At 38.0% G+C, this 15,883-nt stretch overlaps 2 protein-coding genes across 5 annotated transcripts in view; one reads left to right on the forward strand and one right to left on the reverse strand.

The window, feature by feature from the left end:
- Nucleotides 1-283: 283 nt before the first annotated feature.
- On the reverse strand, nucleotides 284-9,834 carry LOC114239278 (uncharacterized). 4 transcript variants are annotated; one of them, XM_089739771.1, is made up of 5 exons: nucleotides 9,034-9,834; nucleotides 4,419-4,546; nucleotides 2,427-2,890; nucleotides 1,347-1,569; nucleotides 284-442 (listed from the first exon to the last, which is right to left on the reverse strand). In XM_089739771.1, the coding sequence occupies exons 3-5, from the start codon at nucleotides 2,861-2,863 to the stop codon at nucleotides 386-388; spliced, it is 717 nt and encodes a 238-aa protein (XP_089595897.1). In that variant the 5' UTR covers nucleotides 2,864-2,890; nucleotides 4,419-4,546; nucleotides 9,034-9,834; the 3' UTR covers nucleotides 284-385. The 4 variants fall into 4 exon arrangements, with proteins under 4 accessions (XP_089595897.1, XP_089595898.1, XP_028025220.2 ...); XM_089739772.1 differs by lacking the exon at nucleotides 9,034-9,834 and having other exon boundaries at nucleotides 2,427-2,887; nucleotides 4,419-4,530; XM_028169419.2 differs by lacking the exons at nucleotides 4,419-4,546; nucleotides 9,034-9,834 and adding an exon at nucleotides 3,523-3,664.
- LOC114239517 (bridge-like lipid transfer protein family member 3B) overlaps nucleotides 4,107-15,883 on the forward strand; it is a 30,003-nt gene continuing 18,226 nt past the window's right edge. Inside the window, exons 1-13 of the mRNA XM_028169740.2 lie at nucleotides 4,107-4,289; nucleotides 4,631-4,832; nucleotides 5,989-6,099; nucleotides 6,717-6,794; nucleotides 7,455-7,559; nucleotides 8,135-8,261; nucleotides 9,073-9,233; nucleotides 9,697-9,853; nucleotides 10,167-10,293; nucleotides 10,923-11,028; nucleotides 11,635-11,749; nucleotides 13,485-13,576; nucleotides 14,564-14,699. Coding sequence (XP_028025541.2) covers nucleotides 4,246-4,289; nucleotides 4,631-4,832; nucleotides 5,989-6,099; nucleotides 6,717-6,794; nucleotides 7,455-7,559; nucleotides 8,135-8,261; nucleotides 9,073-9,233; nucleotides 9,697-9,853; nucleotides 10,167-10,293; nucleotides 10,923-11,028; nucleotides 11,635-11,749; nucleotides 13,485-13,576; nucleotides 14,564-14,699 — 1,561 coding nt within the window. The 5' untranslated portion in view covers nucleotides 4,107-4,245. The remainder of the gene's footprint in view (nucleotides 4,290-4,630; nucleotides 4,833-5,988; nucleotides 6,100-6,716; nucleotides 6,795-7,454; nucleotides 7,560-8,134; nucleotides 8,262-9,072; nucleotides 9,234-9,696; nucleotides 9,854-10,166; nucleotides 10,294-10,922; nucleotides 11,029-11,634; nucleotides 11,750-13,484; nucleotides 13,577-14,563; nucleotides 14,700-15,883) is intronic.

Below are 15,883 nucleotides of genomic sequence, written 5' to 3' on the forward strand. Positions count from 1 at the left end.
TTAGGTCTCCTTCGGAGGCGCTCGGGCAGCTGTTAGCAAATCCCACCCCTCCTGGCTGAGCCTTTGTTCGCCCACCTTTCCTAGTGAAACTGGAAAGGCCACCAGGCCACCAGTAATCCTTCAGACCTAAAAAAAAAACTCCAATAATTGACTTGACTAGCGAATCCATTTTGTGTGCAGTTAAATGATAAGAAAATCGTAGAGACTAGTCTGAGGTTAAAGACAACAATAGAAGAACTCACCCAGCACAATGTTATTATGGGAAAAATTAAAGAACAATGAATGAAAAGTCATATAGTAAATTTATTAACAATATCACACGTTTCGTTTTTAATAAAAGTAAATTAATAATAAATGCGCCCACACATCGGACGCTTTCTGAATATCAACGACGGATGCTGCAGGCAGACGATTTGGCGCGCTGAATTTTTTTCAAAAGGATCTGTGACAACACAACGCAAATGAGTTTTTGTTACTAAAAGCTTTAGTTAACATGGTTCGCATTAAGTCGAAGAGGGACAAATTTTTAGAAAAATTTATGAATTTCCCAAGGCTTTCAATTTGATTTCTTTATAAAGTAACCCCTCCTGAGTTAGAATTTAAATTACTTTAAGGTATTTGACCATTCAGGACGCTAATACACTACTTCTATGAATCGATCATTTCAAATACGCATTAGGTAGTTACAATCGGCCATTCTTCATTATCTAATTTTCTGTCTTATTTTATCTACCTTAAATGAGTTTGTGTCACTAAAAACTTCAATTAGGTAACATGGTTCGCATTAAAAAGAAGACAGACCAATTTAAAAAAAAGAAAAAGATTGAAATTATGAATGAAAAACTTATGAATTTCCGTTAAATGGTTACTGGAGCCCATAGACATCTACAACGTAAATGCGCCACCCACCTTGAGATACAAGTTCTAAAGTCTCAGTATAGTTACAACGGCTGCCATACCCTTCAAACTGAAACGCATTACTGCTTCACGGCAGAAATAGGCAGGGCGGTAGTACCTATCCGCACGGACTCACAAGTGGTCCTACCACCAGTAATTACGCAAATTATAATTTTGCGGGTTTGATTTTTATTACACGATGTTATTCCTTCACCGTGGAAGTCAATCGTGAACATTTGTTGAGTACGTATTTCATTAGAAAAATTGGTACCCGCCTGCGGGATTCGAACACCGGTGCATCGCTTCAACACGAATGCACCAGACGTCTTTAGGCCACGACGACTTCATCTTATCCTTTAGACCACGACGACTTCCGCTTGAGCTAAAAATCTAACTGTGCGCACTATTACATTCCTTTAAATAATTTTCGTTCCTTTTACAAAACTCACCAGGTTGTCATGATCGATCTTTCTTTGTTGGTTTTTCCTTAAAACCGCAGCAGGAGGAACCGGCCTCCTTGTCGGCGGATCTCTTGCTGGAACTGAAGACTTCTTCGAATTCCTAGCGCTTAGTATTTTAGTTAGCAAAATGTGATTGTGCCTCTCAATCTCTCGTAGTCTCTCGTTAGAGAAAGACATGTTAATACGCCGCGTTTGAGGCACTGAAATAGAGCTGTAAAAAAACATTGAACCGATTATGGCCTAAAAAACTGCGTCGTAGGGTTGCTACAAGTTGAATATAATTCTGTATCCGAAAATTGAAGTACCCGTAATAAAGTTTCAAGTTATAAAAAAGGTTCTCATAACTGCCACTATCAAGAAAAAAAGAGACGTGTAGCACTCGGGGACTGCCGCGGTAAAGCTATTGCAAAGTATTTTTTATCAACTTATGCAATTACAATTAGACAATAATAATTTAATATTAAAACAATAATAAAAATAAGACCACGCTATATTTATAAACATTAACAAAAGCAAAACATTAACTGTCCCCTTCACACTCTTAAGCTAGACCGCGTGAGAGAGAGATGGGCAGACTTTTCATGATGCTCATGCAGTGCGACGTCACGCCGCGCGCTTATTCACAAACACTACACCAGCGCAACGTGTGAATGTGTTGAACGCGAGCTATATAGTAGGCGTAGTGGGGGTGTCAGGTTATTTTCGTTACGGAATTTCTTGAATCAGTCGCCGCGCTCAAAGCCCGCGATAGAAGCTATGCAATAGCTTAATTAAGTCACAAAGTATGAAAATATTATTTTAGCCTCGCGTCATCTTAACTTATCCGAGAATGTAATCTACATTTTAAATTACATATACTGATATTTGCCGACGACCTGATTAGGATCCGAGCAGGATCGGAGCATCTTGGGACAAACTTTGCCGGGACTTATGTTCAGCAGTGGACGTCTGTAGGCTTAGTGTATATTGAGGTGTGAAAAAATACATACGAATTGAAAACTAGCCTATTGATATAAAATCTAAATATCGTTTCTAATTTTTTTTGCTATTTTCTAATTTTGTCCTTACCCATAGTTAGATCTTCCAGAAATCGAATTGGGTTTATTAGTGGACATTAAAGACTGGCTTTTTGTCAAGTTCACACATGTCTGACTGGGTCCACGGCTCGTTTCGCTTTTAGTCACTCTCTCTACTGTTTCAATAGACACTTCCTCTTCACTCTTATCATCTTCGAACTCATCTGAATAAGCGTCTTCGTCATCCGTGTAATATCTTTCGGTTTTCTCATCATCTTTTGATTCGTACACACAAGTCTCAACGCAAACGTTCGGAGGTCGTTTCACGGCGTCGACTATGCATCCCATTTCCGTGAATTCTTTCGACAGTTCATCTATTTCGTTATTGTTCTCTTCCTGTATTTTAGTTTTTACAGCTTTAGAATCGCCCGATGAATTTTTTGTGTCGATATAATCTCTGACTTCTATAGTACTCTCTCGGCGTGACATTGTGGGAAGCGTGCTATCTAACGGCTGCTAAAAAATTACAAATTCGTGAATACATATTTGTTTAAGTCGATGGGTGAAAGACTATTTGGTTTAAGCGACATTTCTCTTAATAAGTGACAATTATCTTTTTAATTAAAGGTCCATTTTATTTGGTATTAGTATCAACAATTCAATGTTTTAATTGAACTTCAATGAAGCTTACTCCATTTAAGTAAATAGCTAAAGAAGTTTTTTTGTTATGATATTTTTTCCAAATTTTAAATATTAAACGGCTCTCTTGTAAATTTGCAAAAATGTCGCTTAAACCAAATAGTATTTCACCCGTCGATATAATTAATTAAAATAATATATTTAAAGCGTGAACATAGCATTTGATAATAGATACGGTGACGGCGAAAATTACAACCGTTCTGCGGAACTCCAAATGTGGATAAAATATTTTAAGATAGACGCAAAAATAAATTAAGTTACGAGCAAATAATCATCGGGTCAAATTTTGAAGTACATATATGCGGTAATCTTTGTTATGAAACAAAATTCAAATTGTTAACAATAACCATACTTTTAAATCTACTAAATTTTATAATGACAATTTATCTAAACTGTATCTATCACTCACTTCTAAAATGTATCACAACGTAAAGTAGAAATAAACTTACCTAAAAACGGAAGCTCCTGTCAGTTTACTTGTAGCAATTATATATTTAAATATTTGCTCAAATTAAGCCAGTTCCTCACTAATCTATTCACTTCGCAAAAAATCTCACAAAATTTACAATTTACAAATACTTATAAAAATTGAATTGTTTCATTGATGGACATAAAAGTTTTGACACATTGCTAATATTTAAATTTCGACTGTCACTGATAATTTTCCTTATCATACAGCCAGTCATTAATGAAAAACATTGTGATTTTTATATTATTAGCGTAAAAGTAACATATCTTCAGTGTCCTTTGTTTTTAAAATCGATAAAGTCCCTAGCAACCAAACCTAAATAACACAATAACGATGTTGTTCATAATGAGTCACTACCGAGAGCTTTAGCAGTGTTAATTTTGTGAAGAATAACAGGATTAATAAGATGTTGTTCCAAAAAAATGGTTATGGTATATTTAGGCAAATTTAATGGCTTTCAATCGACTTTATCATAGAAATCGACTTTTCTGTTTCGTAGTCTCACTGTTTAGCTCATCTCTTGATATTTGAGTTTGACATTTTCAAATCACAATTTGATTAGTTACCGTAACTCATTCAGTACAATTTCACTTTTAATCATTCATTCAATCTCAGGTTCTTATCATTGAATAGGACCTTATTATTCTTTTGGAAAATAATGTTTCTATGAATTTCATTTATTATTACTTTCTGCTTAAAAAAAATGGTGACTATAATAAAAAACCAGTTATTAAAACATCTATCCAGGTATGTGTCAGAAACTAAACCAGAAAAATATGCAATTAACTAAATAGGCACACATTAAACAAATTTTCTAATTAAACTATGATTTTAATCTCATTACATGATAATAATTTAACTTAACTATATACTCACTTAATATGAGTAGTTTTAAAATTCAACTGACATATTTTTATTTCCTTTGTTTCTTCAGATTCTCTTGTCAGAAACCATACAAAATTTAAAATCCATAGTTATGAACCAGGTTGCAATATTCTGCAAACCTGAAAGTAAACAAAACTAGCTTACTTTTATACCTTATACGAATTTCGATAAAAATGATAATATGAAGAATTCAATGTGATTAGGTTCACAAAAAACTTATCACCGGAGCAAATCTCACTATCGGCACTTCGAGGTTCCGGTGAACTCCAAGACTTGACCCTCGATGAAGATTTACTTACTGATCTCCTAGAACTACCAGGATGGCTGCGGCTCACATCTGCTAAATGCAATCGAGCATCTTTCAGAATACAATGGACCAAACTGAAGACTGTGCCCATTGTACTGGTAAAAGTCATTTCAATGAGTAATAATTAAGGGCATCTTTACCCTCTAGACTTGATTTGGTAGTGCGTTAATAAAACGGATCACTCCCAGTGAAATCTTTAGTACCCAAATATTAGAATTTGTTTATGAATAACTACATTTTATAATTTGTATTTAGCATTAAAATTATTTAGAAACTAACAAAAACACATAACAACTATTTGCAACATATTCTTTAGTTATTCCCAATAAATAATATTTTAAGTATAATGTAATATATATGATCATCGTCAGCCCACAGTCGCTCACTACTGGACATAGAACACTCCCAATTCACACCACTGAGCCCAGTCTTCAACTCTCTTACACCTCTCGCTGGCCACTCTTCAGAAGTCATCACCTAGCCAATATGATATATATATTTATTCATTGTTCATATTGTTGTTATTTTAATAAATATGGAAGGTATGCTATGATTCTATATGTACTGATGTGTCAAATATTGTAGTTCTGTGTTATTATTATCTAACTAAAACTCTAATACACAGACAGACGGCATTCTTAAATTATAACAAAAACAAACTATCAAGGACATAACACAACAAGACTAATTCATTAAAAACATGCAGGTAGATTCATGCATAAATACTGACAAGTAATGAATAATGCATATCAGAGTTACAGTCTACTGAATTAGTTAGCAACATAGTGTTAGCCTTCAACTCTTCAAATTTAGTGTTTGTTAGTATGCAATATTCTCTATTATGAAAATGAAAAGTTTTTGATTTATAATCATAGTTGGTCAAAGTACACACCAACACAGCACAGCAACAATAAAAAGTATAGATGTACTCTTTTTTTAAAATCACTGTCTTTTAACATATGTGTCATGATATGTGCTCTGAAGAATTGCTTGCGATGATCAGGTCATCTCGTTTTTACTATTACACTGCATACGACAATAAAAAAATACATTACAAATCATGATTCATTACAAAATAAGTATTAAGTTAGCGAAATCAATATTACAAAAAAAAATTGTTACATGTTAAGTGCTTTTTTTATGTGCTCAACCTTAGTATTACAGAGTTTTTGTGTACAACAAATTGCCAGAACACGTAAAATGTTTTGTTAGTAAACTTCAAGGTCAAATAGACAAGTGTTTGTTGTTTTTCAGAATCTAGACGAAGTCCATATAGCTTTGGAGGTATGTTCAGAACCTCGGGTTATGAATCCGAGTGCGGCCGGTGCTTTACCTGTTCCAGGAAAATATAGTTATATACACAAGGTAACATATGAATTATTTTAGATAAATATTGGAACAAATATAAAAATTAGATAATGTAGAGCTTAAATATTTGAACGATAAACTATTTAGATAAAATATTATCTACACAAATATTACAAAGAAATTTGAATGTGTTCATGGATTCTCTACATTATTACTTTGTATTGAGAAATACCTTTTGCATTATTTATCTCGTTCATTGAAGTAAAACTATCTCAGTCTTAATTTTAAATTTAAGACAAGTGAAACGATGGGGTATAATAGTTTATCAAAACGGGTATCAATATATTGCACTAATCAGGGCCATGTTATCTCAAGTCTCAGTTTTTATTGTAAAATAACAATCCCGATGGAACTCAAATAGGCTGAATGGTGGTAATTACCTTTCACCTACCTACAGAGTTTGCAGGTTTCCTTTTTTATTACGCAATGTTATTCCTTCAATGTGGAAGGTGAAATTCTCATTAACTTGAAAATGGCTATTTTTTTATTTAGACCTGAAATTTATTTCTAGACAAGTATTGGGTTTATATTAAATATTTGTATATTGAAATACTGAAAAGATAAAATAAAGCATAGATAAATATGTCATATCCTTATGTTTTGGTTCATTTCAGGTGATAGACGGAATCTCAGTGGCTGTGAATCATGTACAAATAGACTTCAACTGTGATGCGTTCACCAGTAGTGTTCAAGTACGTTAATACAATAATTACATTAAATAATTTATTTAACTTCAGTGATATCTAGCAGGATGACAGTTCCAAATAGAAAACCCTTTTTTTTCGGGCCGGGGGCCGAAACTCCTACCACGTCACTGCGCCTAGGGGGCGTGTGGGGTATGTGGGATTGACGATCTGTTGATGTTGGGAGCAGCTCGTGGACCCAAGGAGTTTTAGGGCCCTACCGCACTAAACGACTCCCCTGCACTCTTATAACCGACATCCAATCTCCGTCCGGGGTCAGAACCCGGTCAAAGTAGGGGGGTTCCTGCGGTCAACACTAGAACCAGACACGCGGCGCCACCCCGAGGACGCCCGACCGACGGGTCGTCGAGGCGATAGTCGACGGCCAACGACGCCGATCTCCGCAGTACGGCAGCCCTACCAGGCCGCCTGGGCGATGCCGCTGGTGGTCCGGGATACCCCGCTGGGCCAGAGCCAGCCTGCCGGGTCGGAACGCGATACACAGCTGACCGGGAAGTAAAGAAAACCCTATCTAAACTACATCAGTGAATAAAGGGAATTAAAGAAAGACATTGCTGCAGTTCGATATTCTGGTCGTTGAATCATATCTTCTGAATTAGGTGTTCCTTTATCCGTGGGTAGAATATTAAACAGCCTTCGCTATTACAGATTTCAAGGGTGACCGTTGAGTCACGCACTCCAGACGGTCGGAAAGGGGATCTAAGACTGACTAGAATCAAATGTACTGATACGGGACAACTACTTATTTTTAAGGTATTTATAGATCATGTTTTAAGCTATTGCATCGCTTTTATCGCGGGCTTTGAGCGCGGCGACCGAATCAAGAAATTCCGTAACGAAAATAAAACGTAACACCCCCACTCCGCCTACCATGTAGCTCGCGTTCAACACATTCACATGTTGCGCTTGTGTGTGTTTGTGAATAACTGCGCGGCGTGACGTCGCACTGCATGCGCATTATGAAAATTCTGCCAATCTCTCTCTCTCTCGCGCGGTCTAGCTTATGAGCGTGAATGAGACAGTTGATGTTTTGCTTTTATTAATGTTTATAAATATAGCGTGGTCTTATTTTATTATTGTTTTAATATTAAATTATTACTGTCTAATTATAATTGCATAAGTTGATAAAAAATGCTATGCAATAGCTTTACCGCGGCAGTCCCCGAGTGCTACACGTGTTTTTTAAATGTGTAACACAGGACTCTTCATTATAACCCATTTGCAGCTAAGTACCATCACAATGCAGCGCGAGTAGTCAAGAAATCGCTGCATAATTATTTATTTTGGGGTGTTTTAAAAATATTAAGAAGTTGTGAATGTTCTTTCAGGAGCTGGAATGGCAGAGCGCTCGCATAGAAGCCAAAGCCCACGGCGCGGCTTCGGCTAATTTACCTCCCTTGCGACTCTTGTTAGGGAATACACACTGTCGTATTGTTATAAAGAAGAGGCTATCAGGTAAAAAGTACTAACCTATTGTAAAATTAGTATAATAACAAAGAGTATAGTATAATTTTTTAAGGGATTTTATGACCTGGTAACTAAGACATTTAGGTCGTCTTATTTTAATTTTAATGATAACTTTTTTATATGAAAAATGATATTATGAAATGAAATGAAGTTGATTATTATGAAACATGGCATGAAATGAAATGAAAATGAAATGAAATGAGATGATATGGGATGAAGTATAATCTCAGTAAAATGGTGGTAATTTACTGAGACTTTTTCAGTGGACTTTTTGGAAGATCCCGAGAAGTTACGTCCAGCGGCTTTATTTCATTTTCCCACATTTGTGCACTTTCACAGATACTAAATAGTTAATAAACCACCGTTATTAAACATTTAAACCTGAAGAAACACTAATTAAACAAAATAAAATAAATCACAGAACATCACTCCTCGCGTTCACGCAAAAAAGTCCGTATAGTATAATTTTGTACCAACTAAACTAAAGCTGTTATTAGACGCGTGAATATTGAAACACTATTCGAAGACCACAGATAATATATTAACGTAATGATTGAATGAATGGTATTTATTGTTTAGTTCTGAATAAATGTGTACTATAGTTATTAGTGTTGATAATAGTCTTGCTGTATTTAATGTTATTAATTCCTGTAACTACCTAATTGATACAATAAGATTTTTCTTCGATGCGAAAAATAATACCTCCCTTAACCGCAAATAAATAATAACATGCCATTCACCTTAAAGCAAAAAATCGAACCTTAGACATAGACTGAGAGAGCGACCTTCGACTGTTCAGATTGTGCGGTGATAGCATCCCGACTGGCCATCTGCCCGGAGCCCGTGGCGTGGGCGCTCACAGACGGGCAGCTCCGCGCCGCGCTGGCCTGCGCCGCCGCCCTCGCGCAGCCCGTGCGCCGGGCCACCGCCGCCGCCACCAGGGCCAAGGCGCTCAGGAAGGCAAGTTCACATCTACTAATATAAAGCTCACGGCCCACCTGGTGTTAAGTGGTTACCGGAGCAAATAGACATCTACGGTTTAAATGTCACCATCTACCTTGAGATATAAGTTGTAAGATCTCAATATAGTTACAACAGCTGCCGAATTCTCAGAACCGAAACGCATTACTGCTTCATAACAGAAATAGACAAGGTGGTTGCACCTACCCGTGCGGACTCACAAGAGGTCCTACCACGCAAATTATAATTTTGAGGGTTTGATTTTTACTACAGAATGTTATTCCTTCACTGCGGAAGTCAATTGTAAACATTTGTTAAGTATGTATTTTATTAGAAAAATTGGTACCCGCCTGCGGGATTCGAACACCGTTGCATCGCTAGATACGAATGCACCGAACGTCTTATCTTTTAGGCCACGACGAGTTCAGACTGTCCATTAAAGTTATAAAATAAAATGTTTCAGATAGAAGAGCCCCGGGAGCAGATACAGAGCCGGCCGAGCGGCGCGGCGGGCGAGCGCGACATCCTGGCGCGCGTGTTCGCTAAGCACGACGTGCGGGAGACCTCGTACCATCTACTCGCGCCCAGGATCGACTTGCATCTATGCGACGACCCGGGATGTTAGTACCACTACACTGTACTCTTTTTTTTTATTATTACTTAGATGGGTGGACGAGCTCACAGCCCACCTGGTGTTAAGTGGTTACTGGAGCCCATACATCTACTTTGAGATATAAATTCTAAGGTCTCAGTATGGTTACAACGGCTGCCCTACCGTTAAAACCGAAAAGCATTACTGCTTCACTGCAGAAATAGGCAGGGTGATTGTACCTACCCGTGCGGACACACAATTGTGCACAGTTACAACGAGCGTCTTTAGGCTCCAATGACTTCGGTTACATTACAATGAAATGTATTTATAATGTTTTGCAGTGGGTCGTTCAGAAAAGCCGTCTCTATCGAAAGGTGGCGCTCTACAAGTTACGCTGATCAGCATGCAAGCTGACTTATTTCCATACCACAAGGCGTCTAACGACAGGAGACACTGGAAAGGCTACAGGTATACTCCATAGAATAAAATTCAATCTGAATCTTAACTTGACTCATTATAGTGATAAAAGTCAGACGACAGTCCGACAGACAGTTAGAATGAACTCTCCTCCACGGTGTTTCCCGAGCGCTATAACATGTCCTTCTTCAAACGAGGCTTGTGGAGAGTACTTAATGGTAGGCAGCGGCTTGGCTCTAACCCTGCCATTGCTGACATCCATGTGCGACGGTGACCACTTACCATCAGCTGTATGCTCGTCTGCCTACAAAGACAATAAAAAAATATTTAAAAAAACGAAAGACAGTCTATGCAATTGAATGGGGTGAGTGTGAACTCACATGAAGTGTACTAATCCAAATGCTCTCGGTTATTATTGTGACCATCTGCACCAACTAAAACACGACAAACTGAATGTTACCCGTCGTCTTAATACAGACATTCTACACTTCGCAATACGACACACTAGACCCACAATACTCTCTACCACCAGTAAAATTAGGAGTGGGGGGAATACTACTACAGACGAATTGTTACGTAATGTCACCCACCAAATCTGTCCGCGGTCGCGTACCCTTGTCCCCTGATAAGCAGCGGACGTATTTACTGACTTGAAAAGTAATTGTATATATATTTTTTAGAGAATCCGCAACACCACACAGTCAGTGGCTGTCTCAGGCGCTATCGTCATTCTGCACGAACCTGCTGGAAACTCTCGATCCGAGGCCACTCTCTACTAACAATAAGGTCACAATGATTTATGTTTTCAATTGTATACCCGTACTAGTGTGTCTGCGGTCTGTTTAGGCAGCGGCTTGGCTCTGCCCCTGGCATTGCTGACGTCCATGGGCGACGGTAACCACTCACCATCAGGTGGGCCGTATACTCGTATGCCAATACGACAATAAAAAATTAAAACTATGCCAGAAATCTTGACTAAAGTGTCTATGTCAGCTACTACGGTAAATTGATTAAGTGGTAGGCAGCGGCTTGGCTCTGCCCCTGGCATTGCTGAAGTCCATGGGCGACGGAAACCACTCACCATCAGGTGGGCCGTGTGCTCGCCTGCCTACAAGGGCAATAAAGAAAGGCCTTATCGAATAGAAACAAAAACAAAAAAATATTTTGCAACCTTGTACCAGCAGTAGTAAACTTATGAAGCATCCGTTATCTGATGATCGACTCCAAATACGCAAAAGATATGCGGATTCGATCTTTGTTGTACATGCAATTCTTGTAAAAATCAATATACACCGGTCGTCGTATTCATCAGGCGGCGGACGCTTCACATTCGACACTGAACTTGTTGTTGTCAATCAACGTATACTAACAACAAGGCAATTTGTGTTCTAGAACCAGGTCGCGAGAGGTGAAGAGACCGCGTCGAACGGTACAAGTCAGAAGCCGGCAGCGGAGGCCCCGCAGCGCGGCGCCTCTAGTATCCCGCCCACTACGACTACGTCACAACGTAATTACTCATACATTACTTACTCACACGCGTCCTGTGTAGTTTAAGAAGACGAGGACCGCTCGTACTGGACATTCCTAACGTCTGTACATCAAAAGAATCGCAATCGAACCATTTTAGATTAGAGATATATCGATATCGATTAGAGATATATATTATATATCGCACATACGGTGCTATCGCGTCACTTATGCTAATAATAATAATTAATTTAAATAATTATTTTTTTCAGGAGAAGCGTTTGGAAACTCAACATCTTATTACAATTATTATATAGTTCTTCTCGACTAAAGAAATAAAATGATAATATTTAAACTACAACTTTAAACTTCGTCAGTAAAAGCAAACATTCTCACTAATAACTATTAAAAAAGTGGATTTTCTCATACTCAGTTCAGTTTTATCAAAAATTGCATATAAGTGATGTTATAGCACCATACGTGCGTTATGTCGGGACGACCGCATTATCGATACCATCGTCAGACATCATAGGGGCGAATTGCTAGGGCTATCGAGTTAAGAGAGATAGTGAGTGCGTAAAACACGTTTGTTGTCTTAGAGCAATTTTGCTCTAATTTTGACGTATGAAAACGTACTAAGCTTAAATTCACGAATAAGTTCGTGTAATCGAAATCATACCTGCAAAAATTATAATTTGCGTAATCGTTTGCCCCGAAGCAGTAATGCATTCTCACTGGTGGTAGGACCTCTTGGGAGTTCGCACGGATAGGTGCCGCCGCCCCGCCTGTTTCCGCCGTGAAGCAGTAATGCGTTTCGGTTCGAAGGGTGGGGTAGCCGTTGTAACTATACTGAGATCTTAGAACTTATATCTCGAGGTGGGTGGCGCGTTTACGTTGTAGATGTCTATGGGCTCCAGTAACCACTTAACACCAGGTGGGCTGTGAGCTCGTCCATCCATCTAAGCAATAAATAAAAAAATATATATTGAAAAACGACGCAAACGCTATACTGTAGAACTAAGACTTAGAACTCATGTCTCAATGTGGGTGACGCATTCACGTTGCTGATGCCTATAGACTCCGGTAACCATTTAACACCAAAAGAAACGTGAGATCGTTCACCTGTTTAAACATTGAAAAAAATTACAACTGAAGAACAGGTTTAATGACCACAATGTCGCGGGGATTGCATAACAACTTATTTAAATGACAAATATGCTGTCTTGATCTATACTTACTTTTTCGGATGGGACAACCATAGGCCTTGTATAGTAGCTATAGTGCGCGCGGAACTGGTTGGCCGCGTCTTAGGTGGCGACAGGGGTGAGGGGGCGGGTTGCCTACTGCTCGCACACGAGATTTGACAGTGATGACTAAATAATAAAAACAAAATAATATAATATAATCATTTACACAACAAAAATACCAAAAAAAAAGCTAGTGGAGTTCACCTAGTAATCGTAATTCGACCATAATGACAGGCACCATAAGGTTCAACTTAATTTTTTTAAACAGTTTCTGTTTTGTTCTGTTGTGTACAATTGAAAAAAAAAATGAGTAATGTTTTGGTTTTCACTTTTTTTAAAAAGATATTGTAAAAATAATTTTGTAAGGTTCATAAAGTAAATTTGCTTATTTGGATGAGGTTTTCAGATTGAGATCCAGAGGGAGCTCAGTCAGCCTAAGTTCTTCTATGTTTTTTGCACTGGATTACCTAGTTCTTAGTAAATTTTGAGTCTTAGATTGCGATCACTCATGGAAATGCAATTTTCTAGCGTCACCAACAAGAACTCGTATACTTCAACAACTAGGAAAACTGATGACGACATGTCTGGTGCTGAGGATAGATAATTTCACGGTTTATAAGGTAATATACAAAAAAACATTGTGTACATAAAATTTCTAGACATAAAAAAATGTTAAGTTAAAATTTCAAAATAATTGTTTTTAATATTAAAAGAAGACGTGTCATTGCGTTACAATTTGGTACAATAAGGTATACTCTTTTGAGTTGCGAAGTAGACTTGTTCAGGTTTGACGCGTGGGACATCCGCTATATACCTTAGGAACTTCGGCCTCATATCTCAAAATGGTTTGGGATTTTCACGTTGAGATGTTTATGGGCTCCGGTAATCGCTTGACACCGGATGATGATATATCCGTCTATCTGACTCGTCTATGCAATAAAAATAAAATGTTATCGTCATTATAGTTGCAGTCTGTTCACTGTGACAAACAATTCCAACTGAAATAACGTATGTGTAATTTTAAGTCACACAACCAAATTGATATTATTGCTAAACCAGTAATTCATAACCTACATTTATTTGATTATTGCTTTTATGGGCAAACGATTATACGACCCCCCGGGTGGACCCACCGATGCACGGTCCCCGCCGCTCACAAGTGTAACCGTCAAAACAAACTTACTATTAAATTAATTGTTTGTTATTAATTGAAGTCGTTGCGGCCTAAAAGATAAGACATCCCGAGCATTCGTACCTAGCGATGCACCGGTGTTCGAATCTCGTTCTAATTACTGGTGGTAGGACCTCTTGTGAGTCCGCCCTGCCTATCTCTGCCGTAAAGCAGTAATGCGTTTCGGTTTGAAGAGCGGGGCAGCCGTTGTAACTATACTGATACCTTAAAACTCATATCTCAAGGTGGGTGGCGCATTTACGTTGTAGATGTCTATGGGCTCCAGTAACCACTTAACACCAGGTGGGCTGTCAGCTCGTCCACCCATCTAATCAATAAAAAATATATTTTTAATCAAGAACCCATCACTACAGCAAATCGTAGCGGAGAGTTGTTTCCCGATTGCAGAGTGGTAATTATTAAACTGTTGTCACAGGTATCAACTGGTTCGAAAACTTACGAAGCCTTGCGGCCTCTGGTCAACGCAGAGAAGGCGACTCTACCCGGAGACGCCGGCCTCCTGCACGCTGAACTCACGTTCTTCTACTATCCCGGAGACGACTGCTTACCAGGTACCTGTCAACTGTCACTGTCAACTGAGTACACACGGAGACGTCAGACGCATCCTCAGTCATGTCTAAAGGGATAATAGGGTCGTCGAAAAATCACGAAGTACCTTATAAACCCAAAAACTAATTTCTTCGTGCAGCTTGTTTTGTTGCATCAAAAGGATGCAATTGTTCTCTTTACCACTATTGTGAGGCGGTAGCCATCATACAACACAAGATATTTGACAGATGCCTGAATCTCGCTTACGACATTTTCAAGATAAACTTGCATATATACAAGTTCCAAACAACAATATTCGGACCGTCGGTCTACCGAGCAATATCACCCGCTCGATGGAAGATCTTCCCTTCGTCGCTTAAATCCCCCAAAATGGTTAGCTTTATCTTTGTGCTTAGTGCGAGTTTTTTAATTGCCTGCGTTTGCCGCTAGGGGCGCTGCTTCAACTGCATACAAATTGGAGTTAACTTTTACGCGATCGAGAACGTTATAAACTCGCATTAGCCACACTAGTTATTCTTTTTTTACTTACCTACTCGCTGGTAGGAGTGGGTAATATCGGTTTTGCCGCGTATCGAATCGTATATATATATCGAGGATCAATATCGGATATTGAATCTATATATTTTCTGAATCTATATATTGATGGATGCTAGTAGATTTTCTCAATTCATGATATTTGAGATTTGAAACGATACGCTGATATAATATCGTAGTAGATTTAGATTTAAGTCAACGTTATACGGTTGGTTTTCTGATATCAATTTATAATATGATCTTAAAGTAATAAAAAGAACATGAAAATAAAAATATCAAAAAAACTTTCCTTCATGCTTTTACCAGGCTTAGGACTGGCTACATTATTTTCAGTTTTTAGTATTTTGTGTCTTAATTTAAAATTACAAAATATACCAAAAGAGTGTAGATTTCAAAAGTTTAATACAAACACAAGAAATAAACTCAATTATTTGGATTCAACTAAAAATAGAAAAATGTGTACTTTAAAAATCAAACACAAAAAACTTTTAAGTATTTATAAACACTTGTCCAAAAATTCTAGTTCAAGGTCAAAGCGCGTGAAATTAAATTCAACGATGCAAATAGGCTATACTGCATTCAAGTTAGGGTCGAAAGTTGAAACTTCTTTCCTTAATTGTATCCTGCTGATACGCTAAGAATAATCTACAGA

Source organism: Bombyx mandarina, chromosome A1 (assembly GCF_030267445.1).
Source record: "Bombyx mandarina strain Sakado chromosome A1, ASM3026744v2".
Lineage (NCBI taxonomy): Eukaryota > Metazoa > Arthropoda > Insecta > Lepidoptera > Bombycidae > Bombyx > Bombyx mandarina.